Here is an 18893-nt window from a genome sequence, read left to right on the forward strand (position 1 = left end):
TCTTTGTTGTCTCGGGTGGTGGAGTCGATAGTTTTGTTGTTCGTTTTTCTTTAGGGTATTTTGTGTGTTAGAGAGTTAATAAAAAATATCAAATTTTGTTGACAAAGATTTGTAATGAGAATTGATCCCACATCACTAGAAACGGGAGAGGAACTCTAACTAGTAACTACTGTAGTTAATAAAATAAAATAAAATCGAAAAACCCTCCACCTGTGCGCCATCTTTGCGCAGCTCCAAATCCAGCAACACAGGGATTCCAGACTTCCGATACCGAGAAGGTACTGGATGGAGTTAGATCGCTTATCGTTTACTCAACACTTGCATTTCGTATTCCACTATTCTTCTCTCTGAGCTCTCTCAGGTCAGGTCATAAATCTTTTATTTTTCGGAATTTCATGTTCACCGTAGCCTAGGTTTCATGAATTAATGGTTTCCTGCAATTTTGTAAGCTTAATCAATCTTACAAATTCATATAATTTTCTTTGTTGTTGGATTTCTGTATGATATAATAATTGTAGCTAGTTTTGTTTGAAATTATTACTTTTCAAGGGTTTTATTCTAAAAATACTTAATCTGTTAGCACAAAAACACAGCCTTTTTATCTAAAATTATTGTGTGGAATGATGGGATTATTTCCTACCACAATAAGTATAAGTGCAGGGAGAATATATTTGTAAATTGCATTTGTTAGCCATCACGATTTATCACATATTCTTGTTGTAATTTAAATGTGAGAAGTGGTTGATTCATTTTAGTTTGTGTTAATGTATCAATGTATGTGTATATGGAATGAACATGTGCCTTTTAACTTATCTGCTTGTCGATGTGTGTAGATATTGTTTCCAACAAGTTAAAACGAGAAACTAAGTATGAAATTGTTGCAAGAGAGGGAGTTGATGGTTTCAACCCCTCCTACGGTAAGGGTTGCTTCTTGATCTGTGTTGGTTCATTGTTATGTCAATCTCTTTAACCAATGCTTATCTCGTATTCTCGGGATTCACCTTCAGTTTTCTCCCGTAACCGCCATGCTTCTAGCAGTGGGTGTGAGAAATCCAAGGGCAAACGTCCCCGGAAAGAGAGAGGTGATTCCTCGCCTCCATCTGCGTTCTTGGCCCTTAAATGGACTGATAGGGCTCCCAAGGTGCATGACCTGACTAACCAGCTTTACTCCCAAGCGGATGATGCTTACTTCGATGAGGCAGGACAGGCTGCAGTAGATGCCATGTATGATGCTTATACAAAGGTAATCCTCGGCTCTTTGATTGGACTTTGCTTTCTAGAAAGCTATTATGTTTGCTAATTACTTCACTTTGTACAGTTTGGAGTGTCTATGACAGTTTTAGGAGAGCGTTTCAAGAAGGGCTCTCTGCAAGAAACTTTGGGCCTTCGTGCGGAGCTTAACCAAGTGAGGAATGATTGCCACAAGTTGAAGCAAGATTTGCATAGGGTGCAGTCCGACTTGAGTTTGGCTAGCACAAAGCACAGGGAAGCTATCGAGGCTAAGGAGGCCGAGATAGCCAATGAGAAGAAAATGCATAAGTATGCCTTTACCTTCAGTAGCTACCTCCAGAGGAAGCTCAATGCGACAGAACAAGAGCTGGTTGAAGCACGAGATCAGGTTAGCGCATCTGATGGGAGGAACATGCTCTCTCAGGAGGAGGTTATTGAGGCTTGGAAGCAAACCCAAGCTTATGAAGACTTCAAGATTTCAAATGGGATTGAGGCCTTTGATTGCGGTCTAAATGATGCTGTTGACAATATGAAGAAGGCATTCTCAGCAACAGGTTTGGAGGATTCTTGGCCTTTGGTGAAGGCCAAGTATGATGAGCTCGAGGCTGAGGCTAATCAGATGGTCATGCAGGGATTGCAGACTGGATCTTCCTCCACAGCGTCGACATAAACTTTCTGAAATATATATATATATATTAAAAATAATAATAATAAAAAGAATGTTGTCCAAAAAAAAACTTAAAACTCAGTGAAGTTGTAATAATGCATTTATGGACATGAAACTAGTAGAGTACTAATCTTCTTTGCAAATTCTGTAAGCTTAAAATAGTTGACAGTCCTGTTCAAGTTATTACTATATTTGAGAGCCTCCCCAAAAGCTAGCATAAATGGAGGAGAGCTTATCGTCTTATACAAACCCCACATCGGTTATGGGGGCCGATGTGGGACTCAAGTCCTAGGCCTTGCAATGGATAATCCTATAGCAAAAAACTAATGAGTGGCGAGTTGAGATAATGGTAAACTATGGAAGAGCGGTTTGCACTTCCCACTTTGAGTTGTCACTTAGATCGCAGGCATTCTCTCGACAATAGTTTGTGAGTTTGGGGTTCCACTTTGTAGGATTTTTGAAAGGAATGTTTTTCTATTTTCCAAACCTCTTACGTTAGTATACTTTATTGCTCCTAAAAATTTGGCAAATTTACTGCCCTCAATTTGGCTTAATCGTTACCAGTTCTGGGGGTGGAGATGCGGAGTAACTCTAGCTGTAGACATTTTACTTCGGGTAAAAACAATTAACACTTGTACCAACAAAGAAATGTGTTCATACTTCGGGTGTATTTGGTAAAAAGCTTTTAGCTTATTTTGTCCAATTAGATGTTTGACCAATTAAAAAAGCTAATTTGGGTGTTTGGTATATAGCTTATTAAAAGAGCTTTTTAGGCTCAAAAAGCTCTTTTAGAAAAAGCTCATTATAAGAGCTTTTTAAAATTAGCTTATTGTACAATTAGCTTTTTATTTCTTAAATACACTAAAACAGTTAACAATTAACAGCTATTTATCAAACATTTTTATACAATCAGCTAATCATAACCAGCTAGTCAATCCAGCTACTATAACCAGCTAGTCAAACCAGCTATTATAACCAGCTAATACAATCAGCTACCAGCTAATTACCAAACAGGGCCTTAATTACTTACCAAGTATTTTTAATTAGTAGATCATCACTTTAGTAACAATGATAATTAAAATAGGGTTGCGCTTGTCCAAAAATTCTAAATGGACAATGCAAGCCTCTCTCAAATATGGGGGTTAAAGGCCGAGTCATTGAGTTAACATAATAATTTCTCCAGATTTAACTTCACAAGGCACTATATAAACAAGAAATTGCACATAACATGAAATAAAGAAATCGTACATACCTTAAAATGAAGAAAGTTGTAACAGAGTGGGTGTCTGTTTTAACATTCTGTATTTACATTTATACATATATATTACACATACGACTAAGTATTTACACGAAACCAGAGAGATCCATCATAAGAAGATTCTCCAAACTGCTAAAAAACCTAAGCAAATTACCAGTTTAATACTGAAAGAAGCCTAATCTTACTGCTCTGCGTCTTCAACCTTCAAAACAAGGTATTACTCACCTAAAATGCAGGTAGCAACCAACCAACTGTCCATCCCAGAATCAGCCCGGCGCTAACAAGAGTGAAGCCTACAGCAAATGCAACAGCGTATTTACCAATGTCGTTTTCTTGTGAGCCTCTCCTATGCCGCTTTGCCTTCTGCCAGCTTTTATGTAGTTTTTTCCGGGGATTGTGGGGCATCCAAGGAAGTAAATCAGGGAATCCTGTGGGAGGTGAAGAGTCACCCTCGGTCTGTAGGAGGTGATTTTCCAATTGTAGTATTTTAAACCACTGCTTATAAGCAAAGAGCTGGGAAGCTTGTCGAAAAAAAAGCTTGAGAATGTGTTCTTTCTCGGTGTATGCTTCTTTTGCCGCCTTCTCCGCTTCCCTTGCACGAGTTTGAGAATGGCAAAGTGCTTCCAATAGCTTAGCTTTGCTAGGGTCATTATCTAAAATCTTTCCCTCTTCTTGCATATCACTACATGTTCTGGGAATTAGAAATTATAGAAGAGCCAACATGAATAAGTTAACAGAACTTAATAAAGTCCAAATCACAGAACAATAAATGAGGAATAAGGACTGGATATGCCAACTAGCCTAACTGGTAAAATCTTCGGGAGTGGCACCCGAAATCAAATTTCATCTACATCACTACCCTATATGGAAGACCTATTACAAAAGGAGGAAAAAGATGCAGAACAGCAGAAATTCTATAAAAGTTTACAGTATAAACCAGGCAGTAATCCAAATGACTGCCACACTGAAAAAGTTTCGAAGGAAAACATTCCAATAATAAGAGGACAATTCTTTTGCTAAATCCTGGAACCATAAGAGCACAGCACAGAGACATATTTTTTTCTATGGGAGAAAGTTATATATTTAATACAAAGTATACTTCAGATGTCACAATTCAATCTATAAGCACAAATAACCTTTTCAACATTGAGACGGATTATAAATATACTGTTTACTGCTATACTGCACCACACTTTTAAATTTGGCTCTATCAATCAGCAAAGTATAGCACTATCTGAAACAGAAAATGCGAGTAGTAGAATTGGATTCGATGGCTGTAGTATACATTATCCAAACATGAACAGTTTCATAGCTCTCTCTGTCTCGATGCTAAATCCTAGGGGTTTCAGCAAGTCTATCATTTCCGAAAGGCCACAGGCTACTGACTACTGTAAGGAATTGTGCTATTAAGACATTAGGATACCTAATTGAAGAAATTTATGGTCCTGCTGTGTTACATGAAGCTTATATTGAACAAATAGATCCACACACTTGTCCCATCCTACCATTGCTACTTTGAGACTTGAGAGTTTCAAAAGGCACAAACCTCTAGAATAATTCTTGGATTAAAATAAAATTGTACTACAAGTAGTATTAGAACCAAGTTAGAAGACAGCAATATAGGAAAATAAAATATACTTCGTATATAACAGCTAGAATAACCACAAGGAAGGCTAAAGAGATCTAAACAAGTAGCACAGTTTGTTGCAGAAAAACCCACAAATAGGCACATATCCTACCATGCAACAACACAACTAGAGTTTTCATGTTACCTGTTAGGTCCAGAAGCTTTGTTTTCATTCTGGGATAGTCCTCCTTGTACTGCAGACCAATCTATTTTCTGTGACCTGATAGAAGATGGACTGGAAATGACATCACTTCGAGCCTCGCACTCTAAAGAGGACATATAAAGCTCATCATGGTCAAAAGATTTGGCCTGTTTAGAAAGCTCTCTTCTCACACACGTTTTTTGAGGGGGAGGAAGATCACAATTCTCAACATGATGAAGGGACTTATGCGCCACAAACGAGGCTAATTCCTCCCCATCTGAAACACGCCACCAAGGAACCTTCTCGCCACCTATCCAAGAAGAATCTGTGTTTGAAGATAAGTCACTGATTTGTTTAGAAACGGAGCTACCAACCATCTCCATTTCCAGAAACTCATAGTAGTCTGTCATGTTCTTTACATCAAGATAATCTTGATCCACCTTATTACTATCAACAGCATTCAATTCATCCAATATTGATTCAGGATTTTTCTTCACGTCGAAAAAAGACTCCAGGTCTTTGTAAACAACATTCTGTATACTTTCATCCTCCATAGTTGCAATCTCTCTGACTGGCAAATCTTTACTCATATTAACAGGTGAAGAGGTTTCCACATCAGCTGTCCTAGAGTGAAATTGCTGAAAGTTAAGGCCCGTGTGATGCCCATTATCTGGTTGCATTTGAAGCCACCATTTTGCATCAGGAGGCAAATTACTATACGAAGGTGTCCTATCAAAAGGCATACGACCTATAGTTCGATGATCCGGGGCATCAGTAGCATTAGCAGGTCCTGCATCCACTAGTTTGGAAGATGAGTTTGAAGATTGACAACAAGCTAATTTGGGAGCTCTTTTAGCATCTTCTTGGACAAAGTAACGGTTAGCTGTTCTTTGCCAAACTGCTCTTGCTTCTGCAGCAGCCATCAGTCATCTTACTACAAGGGCAAAAAATAAATCAAGACCTCCATTACATTTTGCAAAAATAAGAAGCAATGCAGTCAAATAGCATACAAAAAGAATCCCAGTATTAAGGCTTCGATGAAAACACAGTCCAAATATACACAGTCTGACCTCCTACAACCAATATGATCACATAATTTATAAATCATTCCAGTTCATAAAGCCATGGCTTTATCTCAAGATCAATACAGCTACTAAGAGTCTGGACTCTGGAATCATCATATGAAACAAACACATAAATCAAATACAAAAAATAAGAAATTCAAATCGAAAACAACACATTCAGTACTTCATGCTGTGAACACCAAAAAAACACAATAACCACTCACACCTTACTAAACTTTTTTTTTTTACAGGGATTGGGTGTATAGGGAGCACAAGGGCAATGATGTAGCCGGGATTCGATTTGATATAAGTGTAACATAACCATACTACATACAAGTTTATTCAAACTCCAAATGTAAAGTGTCATGAGTAAAATCAAAGAAATCCATAAAAATAAATAATCAGATCCGTACAGTAATTCACAACTTCCCACCAAAAACATCAAATCCTTTTCTTGTTTTTACTCCTAATCTTACTTATTAAGCTCATGATTTCCAATCAATTATGATGCTAAATAAATTCCATTAAATGTCATAAACAAAAGTAATGGATCAATATTCATGTATGACTAAATATCCAGTAATAGTAACATGCTCGACAAAAAACAATTATTATTGTTCATAAATATGGAATCATGAATCATTAGTTCGCACAAATTAAGTATCAACAGATCAATTTTAACACGAAATTGAAGATTATAAGCACTAAATACAAATTTTTTCACAAAAGGACAAAATGATTCTGCATCCAAATGAATCTTCCGGAATCTATTAATGGTAAAATTATGCTTCACTAGCAAAAGAAAAAGCTCAAAAACAAATACAAAATCAAAACCCGGAAAATTTCAATTAAAAATTAATCTTACACAGGTAGTTGTAATCAATCATCGACTTTAAAAAGATGAAAATCAAAAAAAAAAAATGTAGAAAAATAAATTGAGAAAGTGGAGTGAAGAAAAAAAAATGAATAGAGAAAATTACGTGAGAATTAAAAAGGGTTGATGAAGAACAGAAAGTAGTCGATGGTTTTCTCTCTCCTCCGATGTAAGCTTTGATCTGTTGAATTGAATTGTTGTTGTTGTTGGTTTGTTTTTGCAGTTATCTTTTACACTCTGTTTGTTTTTCTTGATTAAGTATTACTGGATTAATTACGTATTAGATGAGTATTTTGTAAGAAGCAAAACGACAACGCATTTGACAAAAAAGGAAAAGGTTAAAATTTATAATTATTTATTGTTAGACCGTCCTCGTAAGACAAAAACTTGGTAACTCCTCAAGGTGTAAAATTGCACATAGTAGTATTTTATAATTAGGTCAGGTTTAATTCACCTTATTTTTACTATACTTTATTATTTTATATACGATTTTTTAAAGCTAAATTATATTTTGACTTATAATTAAATTTTGATAATAGATTAAAACCCGATGAAATGTATTACACTTATTTTAATTTGACTTTTTAAAAATGATTATTTTGACTGCAAAGTGTAATTTCTTAGTCTATCTCAAAATGTAAATAAATTTACTAATGTTTGGTTGACATAAGAATTAATTTTCTACAAAGACCTTGTATTTCATGGGAAATTAAATCCCACATCAAATTTCCTAAAAATTAAGTAAACTTGTGTTAATTTGGTGTTTACTAATATTCCCATAAATTTGCAGTTTTCACATTTCACTCATTATGATCTACCAAACAAATTTCCTATTTTCAAATTCACATATTATTTTTGTACAATCAAACAACACCAATTACTCCGTATTATTTAGCCTAATTGACATGTCGGATTAAAATAAAGTGATGTCTGCAAAATGTCGTTTATAGTTTTATATGAAAATGGGTCCTCCTAATTACTAATGGTGAGGATGGATTCTTGACTACTTTTGCTGATTTAAAAAATCAACATTATTGCATCCACCAAAAATATATAAATAAAAGTTGAATAATAAAGAAATAGGAATGTAAAACCAAAGAAAATCTGATCAATGATGAGATGAGCCAAGGGAAGGAATAAGGATATCATGTGTAAGCTTGTGGAGGGACCAAGCTATACACGTACAGTATTTCCAAATTTATTCCAACTACTTTGTTAATCTTCTTCATTTATTCTCTATTTTCTCTTACTTTGATAACTTTTTATCAATTAATTATGTCCCCTTCACGTTAGACCATTGTTTGTCCCACAACATGTCACCCTGAGATTTCATCTATGTGGCAGTGGCCTCCTTTACTTGCCCATCCTCTATCTATCAACCTACTAGTGCCCCTACTCCCTAACCCTAGAGGTAAAGATATCATAAACTAACCCGATTCGACCTTAATCCTACAAAAATTAAAGTAGCTCTAAAAAAAATATGTGTACGCACTTGATTGCATGGATGCATTAGCATTGTATAAAATGTAATCGAATTATATTCAAAAGACTCAATTTAGAACTAATTAGCCATATAAGCAATTTGAATTGGCAGTTCTAATTGCAAAATATAGTAATTCATATTAATTACCATTGTAATTTTGGATCATTTTGATTATTTTTTATATTTGCACGAGACTATTTACATTTTTCTATATATAAAGGGGCTGCGTAGGGCTGTACCATTTATACACATTTACTTTGTACTGCTTAATGCATTTGTTTATAACTGGCATAAGGTTTTGTTATGCTTAACTTAGGCTGATTTTTTTCAAATAAAACAAGTTTTAATTTCTATTGTGAAATAAATTCAATTGCATTAAAAATTAAGTAATGCTATAACAGGAAGAGGAAAAAAGGGATAAAAACATAAAGTTTAAAAAAAAAAAAAAATTGTAGACAAAATAACATCAATAATAAGTCCAATAAAATAGTACTTGTATTCCTAAATCGGCTTTACAAAAACTGAAAAGTTGATTTTAAAGAGACTTACTCCGTATTATGTTTGAGTCATAACCAAAGGAAACAAAATAATCGATCAGCATCATGTAGAAAGAGTCATACGTACAAATTTGGTGATAAGATCTTTTAGACTAGGGACCAAAAGGACCATCTTTGTTTTGGTGTTCATATTCTCAATAATACCAAAATTAGACCTATCACAGTCTCAATTCAAAGAAAGTTACTATCAGCCTCCTAATAATAGTCACGGTGAAATTATTTTGGAGTTGATTTCTTCTACTCATTAAGTTTTTTGATATACTTTGTAAGAATAATTTAAAAACTAAATTATTAGCAAATTACATAACAAATTATGTTCCAATCAATAACGGAGTATAAAACATAGATACTTGTATAACCTTTTTTTTGGGTTTGAATGAGTTATAATGGATTCTTAGTTTTAAGCGTTAGGCCAAGACAACCTCACCTTATATTATCGGTATATAAATTCAATATAACGTCAATTTATTTTAACATAGGAAAGTAGTGAAAAAATCAAATCACTTACAAAATTATGGCTTGAGTCACATGCATGAAATTGTAGATGCAAGTCAAGTTGCCAAAAACACCAAATAGGAGGGCCATACCGCCCATGCAACCATGAGCGCTCAAGGAGGGCCATGCCCATAGAGCCATATATCCTACTAGTCTAGTACGGATCGGAGTAGATGATTCATGATTATATTCAATTGTCCCATGCCAAGTAAAACATTATGGACCATAAATAAAGGATGATATGATATCATCTTATCTATCTACATTCATGATAATTATTGAAAACAATCATGCATATTACTACAATGTCGTGCCAAGATTACCGTAAAAAAGAGAGTTCAATTTGTATAATCAACGGTAAAAAAAAAATATACTAACTACTTAATTGACAGCTAGTTAAGTGTATTGGAATATATTGCACTATGTCTAGACATACAGTATTATACTAGCATAGTGCCCGTGCGATGCACGATTTATAAATCAAATTCTTAAACCCGTAGGAAAAATAAAAATAAAAACAAAGGTAATTATATTCATTTACTATTAAAGGACTTGGTTACTAATGGTCAATAAAAAAAATTAAAGGAATATTACTTTAATAGTATTTTATGTTATTTGAATTTCTTTTAATTTATAATGTTATTTTATTAATTGAAAAATAATTGAATAATACTCCACATAGCTATATAAGAAGTGGACTAATTTATATATATCTCCCATTGAGAAAAAACTGAAATTTTCTTATCATACCATCCGCATCAGTAGCTACGATCAATCTAATATATACATGTTTTATTTACCCGTCGCACTCATTAAATATATAGACACAATAATAACCTTATATTTGACATACAAAATATATATTTTCCTAAGTTAATCATTGTGCCAAAAACTATAAATTATATAATAGTCACATATATAACCAACAACTGATTTGAGGATCGGATCAGTTATAGGTTATTAGGTTTCATTCCCCTTCCGATTGTTGTTGCAGGGGAGCGAACACAAGCCTCCCTACCTAGTGTAGTCTCAATCACCACTACACCAACAACCATTTGGTGTAGTGGTGATTGGGACTACACTTGGTATGAAGGACACGTGTTATAAAATATTATATTATATACATATACTTTTTTATATTATAAAAAATATTATATTATATACACATACTATTATAGTTAAAAGTATTATTATGTATAAAACAACATAAATAATTGCACAAGATTGTTGTATATCTAGTATAGTACATGACCAATGCACGATTTTTAAATAAAAAATGTTAGTTTTTCTATAAAAAAAAATCATAAGTAATAGCATTGTTAATACGAATATTACAATTTAAAACACGAGTAATAGTTATAATGCATTTTATATCTATCCCTTTTCCGTCAAATGTCTAATTCAATTTAACTTTTATTCTTCTTGTGTTAGATTGGTTATTGGTTTAGTTTTTTTTTTTTTTATTTATTTATTTAAATGCAAGAAAAACAAAAGGTCATTGTAAAAGACATTGTATAGAAAATGAAAGGCCGATTAAAAATTAAATTTATTTTCAAGATTATGTATTTTTTTCCAAGACAACATTTCGGCTCAGCATTCAGTATTTTTCAAGGAGTACAACAAACGATAAAAGTAATTTTTACACACTATTTTGTATCTTTATCAAAAACTTTTGTATTCATCCAATTACTTGAATTGAATTTAGGATAACTTGTAGACTATTTTGGGTAACTTTTATCAATAAAGCATAAATAACTTTCATTCATTACAGGGTAACTTGTATAACAGGTGCACAATATTTTATTGTACATTTGATTTTTTTTAAATGTTTGTATTGATTTCATAATTGACATCAAACTAAATTCTATCGATTTTATTTAATTTTCATGAAAAAAAAACAATATTAGCCTTTCAAAATACGAAATATTTGTTTCCTTAATTATGCCACTTTAATCATATTGCTTCAAATTAGTTATTATTCTTTAACTTGACTATAAATAAAGATCGGAAAGACTTTATGGATTATTTGTAGTATTGGAAAGTATATATTTATTATAAAAAAATTAAATCAATATTTATGTTAGGAAATCATGAAAATCTTATGCATGTATAGAAACTTGCTTTTATGGTTTGAAGTTTAACAAAAATAATTATGCTTGAATATGTAAACAGTAATTATATAGATATATTTTATACATAAGATAAGCCAATGAGAGAGTGACATTTGTCATCCTCACATTAAGGCGCTTGTCTTTTAGTATAATATATATAGATAGATAGATAGATTGTAACGCGTGTGTGATACAATATAGGATATTTGCTTAGTTCTAGTTTGCCCATTTAAAATTAAAATTTGAGAAGGTTTTAAAATTTTAGACCTATCCTATCTTAGATGGAAAGTACGTAAGTTGTAGTGGTGTTGCCCTGCCAAACTCCCTTAATATAGCAATTACTAGTAGAAGATTTAGAAACTTTGACCTTAATGGTAAAAGCTAGTATAAAAGGATATTATAACCACTTAATTTAAATAAGTGGCAATACTTGTAAATCTTATTATAGCTGTTCGCTTGTTTTAGAAAGGCACAAAACGGAAAGTCAGATGGTAGGCGTAGCACATAGATTACAGTATAAAACCAAAGGTGAGCCCATTGATAGTTTTTGAGTCAATTGCCAAACAAAAAAAAAAAAGAATTGTTGTTCCATTTTATATGACAAAGATATTATCTTTTATGTTTTTTCTAATTAGATGAGATTTATAAATAGAAAACTAGATAGATTTTAAGTATATATAATTAATCCTTGCCCTCGATTATCACTTGGATTATATTACTTAATTCGTAGTATTATATTGTTAAATTATATGTTTTGCATAAGAGTACCATTTCAAATAATTTCAAATTACAAATTACGAGTGTGTTACAATTGGATGGAATTTATTTTGATTTAATTGATGCAATTTATTTTGGTTTGGTGCATGTCAAATTGTCAACCAAACCGTTCTATTCGATCAAATGACCTTTGATTAGATTTTGGGTAAAGTTTTTCAACATATTCAGTGAAAGTTAAGCTGAGTAAAATAAAGAAATCATGATTATGAAGGACGACTAATTTAATAGCTGTATATGCTTGTTGATTAAAAAAAATATCTCATAATTCTATACTATTTGTACTTCTTAATTAGTTAATTATAAATTTTAAATCATATTGGACAAACTTGTGACTTAGAATGAAGACTAAGTGATGGAAGGCGCCAACTTCCTAATGCTCTTCTACACTATTTTACTTCCATACATTGTGTCTCGTTTGAAGCAAATGACGTTGTTCAATTACTTGTTATTAAACTATTAACTACAATTAGTACACAGATAATGACCCCGATATATATAAAATTATTCTACATAATTTTGTTATTCATTCTGATTATCTTATGGGTAGATCGGATTTGCAATAATGTATATACATACTCCATGTATGTATATCTTGCGTCACACGAAAGAACAATCCTAGGTATTACAAAACAAAATAGTTGTTAATTCTGATCTTTGGTTAAGACAAAAATTAGTAGGACTTGACATGGATCTAGTCGTCTAAAAAGTTTTTTCTAATAATAAAATGAAGCACGGTTAGTTTCGATTGCTAGTAAGTACCAACATCACTCTTAATTATTACACCGACCTTTAAGAAGAATGTAATTTAATTAGAAATTCAAAACTTAACCAATTTCAAATACCCCATAAATATTGGACCATTTATAACAATAATCAGATGTGACTATATCTTTACAAATTTGTTATGAGTACAATAGACTATTGAATTAGTAAAAGTTTTATTGTTATTTTGTAACAGTAGATATTTACATTATTTAGTTGGATATGATAAAAATAAAAATAATGAGTATGGGTAAAATGTTTGTATTAGAGTAATATGCATTTGGTTAATTATACGAGTAAAATCATGTATAATTTTGAGTTGTATGTTGAACATGACACAAAGTAAATCAAGGGATGTCCCGTTCAAAAAAAAAAAAAAAAAGTAAATCAAGGGATGTTGAATTCAAATCTTGAAATAATAATCATGGGAAGATAAATGGATACTTGTATTAGATTTTGTCTATATTGGATTTAACTTCCTAATGATCCAATTTTATCCCACTTTGCCCAAACATTTTACCCAATGACAAATTGACAATTAATTCAAATCAATTTCAATATTAAGCCCATTTACTATATGTGGCCCAACCATAACTTTTCCACCTCTACTATCCACCATTCTACCACAATTAGGGGTGTAAATGAACCAAGCCGATCAATAAACTACTCGGGTTCGAGCTCGGTTGAAACTTGTTTATGTTCGTTCATTTGATAAATGAGCCAAGCTTGAACAAATTTTGAAGCTCTGAAAATAGATATGCTCATTCAAATAAGTTCACGAACAACTCGTTTATTTATATTTGCGGACTACTCGTTTATATAGATTCATGAATTATTGATTTATTCACAATTGTTAATTTCATTCTTATGTTTTTTTAATAATTAAGATTAATTCTTAGGTTTATAATTAGGATTTATTATTATGCTAATTTTGAGATTTTCAAATGTTAAAAATATAAAGCTCGTTTATTACTATACTCATTCATCAAAAGCTTGTTTATTAACTTGTTTCATAAACGAGCCGTTCGCGAACATGTAGTGTACTAAATGAGCCGAGCTTGAACATATTTTTGAACTTGATTGAAAGCTCGAGATCATAATCGAACTCGCCTAACTTAAATGAACTTGAACATGAACACGGTTCGACTCGGCTCACCACAATACCATGTATACAACTAATTGACTACATCATTTTCAATTTTTCATGCCTTGCCTATCTAAACAAATGAAACTACGGAGTAGTGTGAGTTGATTTGGATAAAACTCGAGTATTTTATAGAATAATACTGGTAGTATATGTCATACGTGTGTTCTTTAAAAGATAAAATCACCCTTTCAATAGGAAATTTTGCGAACAACTACCATTTAAATGATCACTTTTGAGAACAAATACCATTTAAATTTTTCTTTTGAAAAAACTACCACAAAAACATAAAAAGCTTGAGTAGCACTACCACATTTATTGTTTCCGGCAAGAATCTCCGTTTTTGGGGCATATTTTATATAATTTCCCTCAAAAAACCCAAATTAAATGATAATATTGCACTACATTAACCCTTAATTGAATTATACACTTCAATTGCCCCAAATCTTCTAATTTCGTAAAGCCCTTAATTCAATTTTTTTTTTACCATAACCCTAAATTTAAGATTTAATTGAGAAATTAAATAAATTATAATGCAAAATTAAAGATAGTTGACCTATAATAGTGTTTTTACTATCAAAATCTCTTGTTTTCTATACCACAATTAATTGAAATCTTATAAACTAGGCTTTTTCAACGGAAATTCTTTTCGGAAAATAAAAGTGGTAGTGTTACTCAAAGTTTTTGTGACTTTGTGTTAGTTTTTTTAAAAGAAAATTTTAAATGGTAGTTGTTATCAAAAGTGGTCATTTAAAAGGTAGTTGTTGGCAAAAATTTTATTTCAATATGAGTAAATTATAAAAGTATAAGTAAATAATAGGATACATCATACTTTTATTACTATTAGTAACTTAATCTCCATAATATTTTTATAAGCAACCAGCCAACCACTATAGTTTTTTTTTTAAAAAAATAAAAATAAAAATAAAAATTGGATTACTAAATAGTAAGTCGTATTCTTCATTGGAAAAGCTACACGATAATCAATTAATTAGTAATCAATCCATACAAAACAGAGGATGAACAAAATTAACTCTTACCCTACACCCAAAAAAAAACTTAACAACCACTAAATAGTCTATTCAAAGCTTAGCCAAAATGTTTACTACTCCGTAAATCAACTTTCTTTCATTGAGACAAAACCACAAACACATTGCGATCATACTTCATACCTCATCCTCAACACCACAACTACCATCCCCTTCATACCCACCACCCAACTCACACACCCTCTCCCACACCTCCTTCGACACCGGCACCACCGACAACCGAGGCTGCCGAAACAACGCAAACCCTGACGCCTTCATCCGATCATCCATCTTCATCTCCGCCAAATCCACCGGCCTCCTCATCTCCCCCACCGCAGCTACATCCACCGCAACTCCGCCGTCATCGCCGTCGTCATAGCATTCCTTAACGACTGTAACAACGCCGACAATGCGGCGCGCTTTGTTGCCAGAATGGTAGAAGAAACAGAGGTCCCCCATTTTCATGGATTTGAGATATTTCTGAGCTTGCTTGTTTTTAACGCCGTCCCATTTAGATTTTCCTCCGTTTGAGGATTGATCTTCCCAAGACCATTCCCCAATTTCGGTTTTCAGCAACCAGTATTGCTGTATATCTTCTTGTTGTTGTTGTTCTTCTTTTGGTGGTTTTTGGTTTTTCTTCTTCATTTTTTTTTTTTTTGGGATTTAGGGTTTGTGAATTGTGTATTTACGACTGTTACAATTTACAAATGTGATTTTTGATTTGTGAATATTCATAAAGTGGATTTATGGCGGGTAAATGGAACATTTTTTGGCGCCAACTATATAATTTTTGTAGACGTTAGGTTTTGGGTTGTTGACTGGTTGCTAACTTGATATACGTAATAGTATTAATCTTCTTGACCTGACCTGACGTTTAATTGGGTCTATTAGAGTATTTTATGTACCACTGAATTCTGTATGTAATGTTTGTGTCATGTAATTTTATTAACCATGTAGTAATTTAATAATAATTTTTGAGTAAGATTATAGATGAGATTTGGGGTTGGTACTTGACACCAACTTATAAGCGAATCCCGACTTGATATTTAATTAGGTTTATAATAGTGTAATCTATGTATCACGGTAATTTTTGTGTCATACTTGTCTTTTTAAAATTAATAAATGATATCAACCCATCATTTATATGTTAAATAGTTTTCAAGCATTAACAATAAATTAAAACTCATATCAAATTGTTCTTGTTGCTTTAATCAGGGAGTAATCTATGTGCAAGTAAGCTAAAAGGTAAGCTGTAGCTTAAGAACGCATGTTTTGGTGTGATTATGCAAGGAACTAATCAAGGGCTCACATTTCATACAAATTTAGGAACCTAAAGCATTCTAATAATCAATGAACTCTTATAATTAGATAAAACACTGTATAAGTGTACAATAATAAGGATTAACATTAGAAATCTTTACTATATTTATGTTGTTAACTGTCTAAATCAAAGGGTCACTATATTCTTGAACCAAATTCAGCACTATCTTTTGCAAAGCAATATGGGAATAGCATATTTTCGACCAAACTATGGGAGTCCCACATCGAAGAAAGCAAACAGAAGAGAGAGATAGTGATGTATAAAATGAAAGCTTACGTGACAATGCAACATACTGACCTGGACGGGGTCAATGGGCGATCAAGAAGGCCCATGGCCTAGGGTAATGGCCTACATTGCACTTCGGAAGCGCATCAGCCTAAGATCTCTCCAACGGGGAGAGTCTAGCGTTCGCGCGGCCCCTGTCTAATTTAACTCTTAACAATTCATGGCTTAATGGTTAGAATTGCTCTTTTATTATAGATTTCCTCTGTTCTTTTGTACTTGACTAGTTTTTTCTATCACGTTTGCCAATGCAAATAATTCTTAAAATGGTCAAAGAAGAGGTGTTGAATAGTGTAAAAATCAAAGCGAGTCAAGTAAAAAAGAACGGAGGAAGTAGTCTTTTATTTTAATATGTTAACTATTTTTGTTTAGTTGGTAAGCTATGTTTACTACTCCCTTTGTTTTTAAATGTTTTTTACGTTTCCATTTAGGGTGTTCTTTTTTATTATTTAGATTTAATATCTTTCCTATTTTGGTCATAAATTTTGAACAAAATTACCCTTGTTTTTACAATTTTTATACTTAAAGTCCTTACTTTCCCATGTGATATTGTACTTTTGTACTAGTTTAATAGTTTTTTAACACCCCACAAGCTCAACATTGTATTTTTCAACAAAATTGTACTTTCAATCATTGAAATATTCCAATATACCTCAACTTTACACAATTTCTTAATAACCGCGCATAATTCTAAACTTAAAAAAACATTAGGGAACGGAGGGAGTATCCATTATTAGAAATAATGGGTAATTAGTATTAGACTATTAGTCTTCTTACCACCTCACTTATCCCTTTACAAATAATACAATAAAGTCATTCAGTGTCTAAGCATATGCTGCAAATTAATTTGGCTGCAGAAACAGCAACTTAAGCTTGAGCCAATATAACAGCAAAAGTAAAAACCTCTCTAATCCATCTCATATTAATTATTTCATGCGCAACAAAAAACCAGTATTGTGACAATAGTTATATACAAAAGCTAAGTAAAAGAAAAAGAAAACTGATGTCCAAAATAAACATTCAAGCTCTTGGGAATTTCCATAAAGAACAGTCCGAGCACTTGACATGCTCACAATGTAGGAGTTCATGGATTTCGGTAGTTTCACCTGTAAAAAGAGGAATATGAAATAAAGCAAAGCATATTAGCATGTTACATACGTTACAAACTTGCAATGTAGGACGGAAACAAAGGGAACAAATACAATTGTTCAACGTAACATACCATGAGAATCGGGATCAAGATTTAGTTTACAAACATGTAATAATCTCTTCACGCCATAACCTAGTGAGCCAAAAAACAGCCCCGGAGAAGTGAATGTGAATTTGCGCCTAGCCCAAAAATTCATATGCTGCACAAATTGCTCAGGGTTGTCTGGTGAACGTGCCGGTCTTGATCTAATCATACTCTCGTACTCATAATTAAACCCCTGTTATATTAAAAAAATAATCACTATTTTTTTTTTGAAAGAAAATAATCCCTAATTTAGGGCTTGTTTGGCACAGTTTTGGTTTTCAGTTTTCTTTTTTTTTTAAAAAAAAAAAACCAATAACAAAAAATAGGAAGAAAAAAAAAAAAGGTGTTTCCACTTTTCTGTTGTCAGTTTTCAAAATTATTATGATTTTAATAAGTTCAAATAATTTTTAATTCATTATGGGGCATATATCATATACTTTAAAAAACAAAAAACCAAAAAAACAGAAAACCACAGTAATGCTAAACGAACCCTTAGCAACAACAAATGAAAATTTCTACTCATATATACCTAAAAAAAGCGAAATTTTATCAACTCAATTAATAAAAACAATATAGGATTCCTCAAGATAAAAATCTTTACAAGGTGTCTAGGTAATGAAATTTAAGAAGTGGCCGAACTTGAATCGATCAAATTACAAGGAAAATTGAATGGGAGCCACATGTATTACCATCTTAGCTAGAATTAAATTATGTTCTATTAATCCACGTTAATGTATAAATACGTTCATGATGCATGTATTAGACTTATTCGACTGTAGAATAAAAATCAAAAAATTCCAAAATAAGTTATTGTTATCATTTTATTCTTATTTACCC

The 18893-nt window shown here is 32.3% G+C and overlaps 3 protein-coding genes across 4 annotated transcripts; 1 reads left to right on the top strand and 2 right to left on the bottom strand.

Moving 5' to 3' along the window:
• The first annotated feature begins 11 nt into the window (after window positions 1-11).
• LOC110714495 lies at window positions 12-2003 on the top strand. 2 transcript variants are annotated; one of them, XM_021893024.1, is made up of 3 exons: window positions 12-917; window positions 1008-1243; window positions 1319-2003. In XM_021893024.1, the coding sequence occupies exons 1-3, from the start codon at window positions 824-826 to the stop codon at window positions 1898-1900; spliced, it is 912 nt and encodes a 303-aa protein (XP_021748716.1). In that variant the 5' UTR covers window positions 12-823; the 3' UTR covers window positions 1901-2003. The 2 variants fall into 2 exon arrangements, with proteins under 2 accessions (XP_021748716.1, XP_021748717.1); XM_021893025.1 differs by having other exon boundaries at window positions 12-361; window positions 834-1243.
• A 1123-nt stretch (window positions 2004-3126) lies between these two features.
• LOC110713885 lies at window positions 3127-7116 on the bottom strand. The gene is made up of 3 exons (XM_021892321.1): window positions 6969-7116; window positions 4928-5858; window positions 3127-3846 (listed from the first exon to the last, which is right to left on the bottom strand). Exons 2-3 carry the CDS (start codon window positions 5845-5847, stop codon window positions 3381-3383), a joined length of 1386 nt encoding a protein of 461 aa, XP_021748013.1. The 5' UTR covers window positions 5848-5858; window positions 6969-7116; the 3' UTR covers window positions 3127-3380.
• An 8034-nt stretch (window positions 7117-15150) lies between these two features.
• Window positions 15151-16310, bottom strand: LOC110714160 (thymocyte nuclear protein 1-like). Its single transcript, XM_021892632.1, has one exon. The coding sequence runs from the start codon at window positions 15862-15864 to the stop codon at window positions 15358-15360; it is 507 nt and encodes a 168-aa protein (XP_021748324.1). The 5' UTR covers window positions 15865-16310; the 3' UTR covers window positions 15151-15357.
• Window positions 16311-18893: the final 2583 nt, after the last annotated feature.

Source organism: Chenopodium quinoa, unplaced genomic scaffold (assembly GCF_001683475.1).
Source record: "Chenopodium quinoa cultivar QQ74 unplaced genomic scaffold, ASM168347v1, whole genome shotgun sequence".
In the NCBI taxonomy this organism is placed as follows: domain Eukaryota; kingdom Viridiplantae; phylum Streptophyta; class Magnoliopsida; order Caryophyllales; family Amaranthaceae; genus Chenopodium; species Chenopodium quinoa.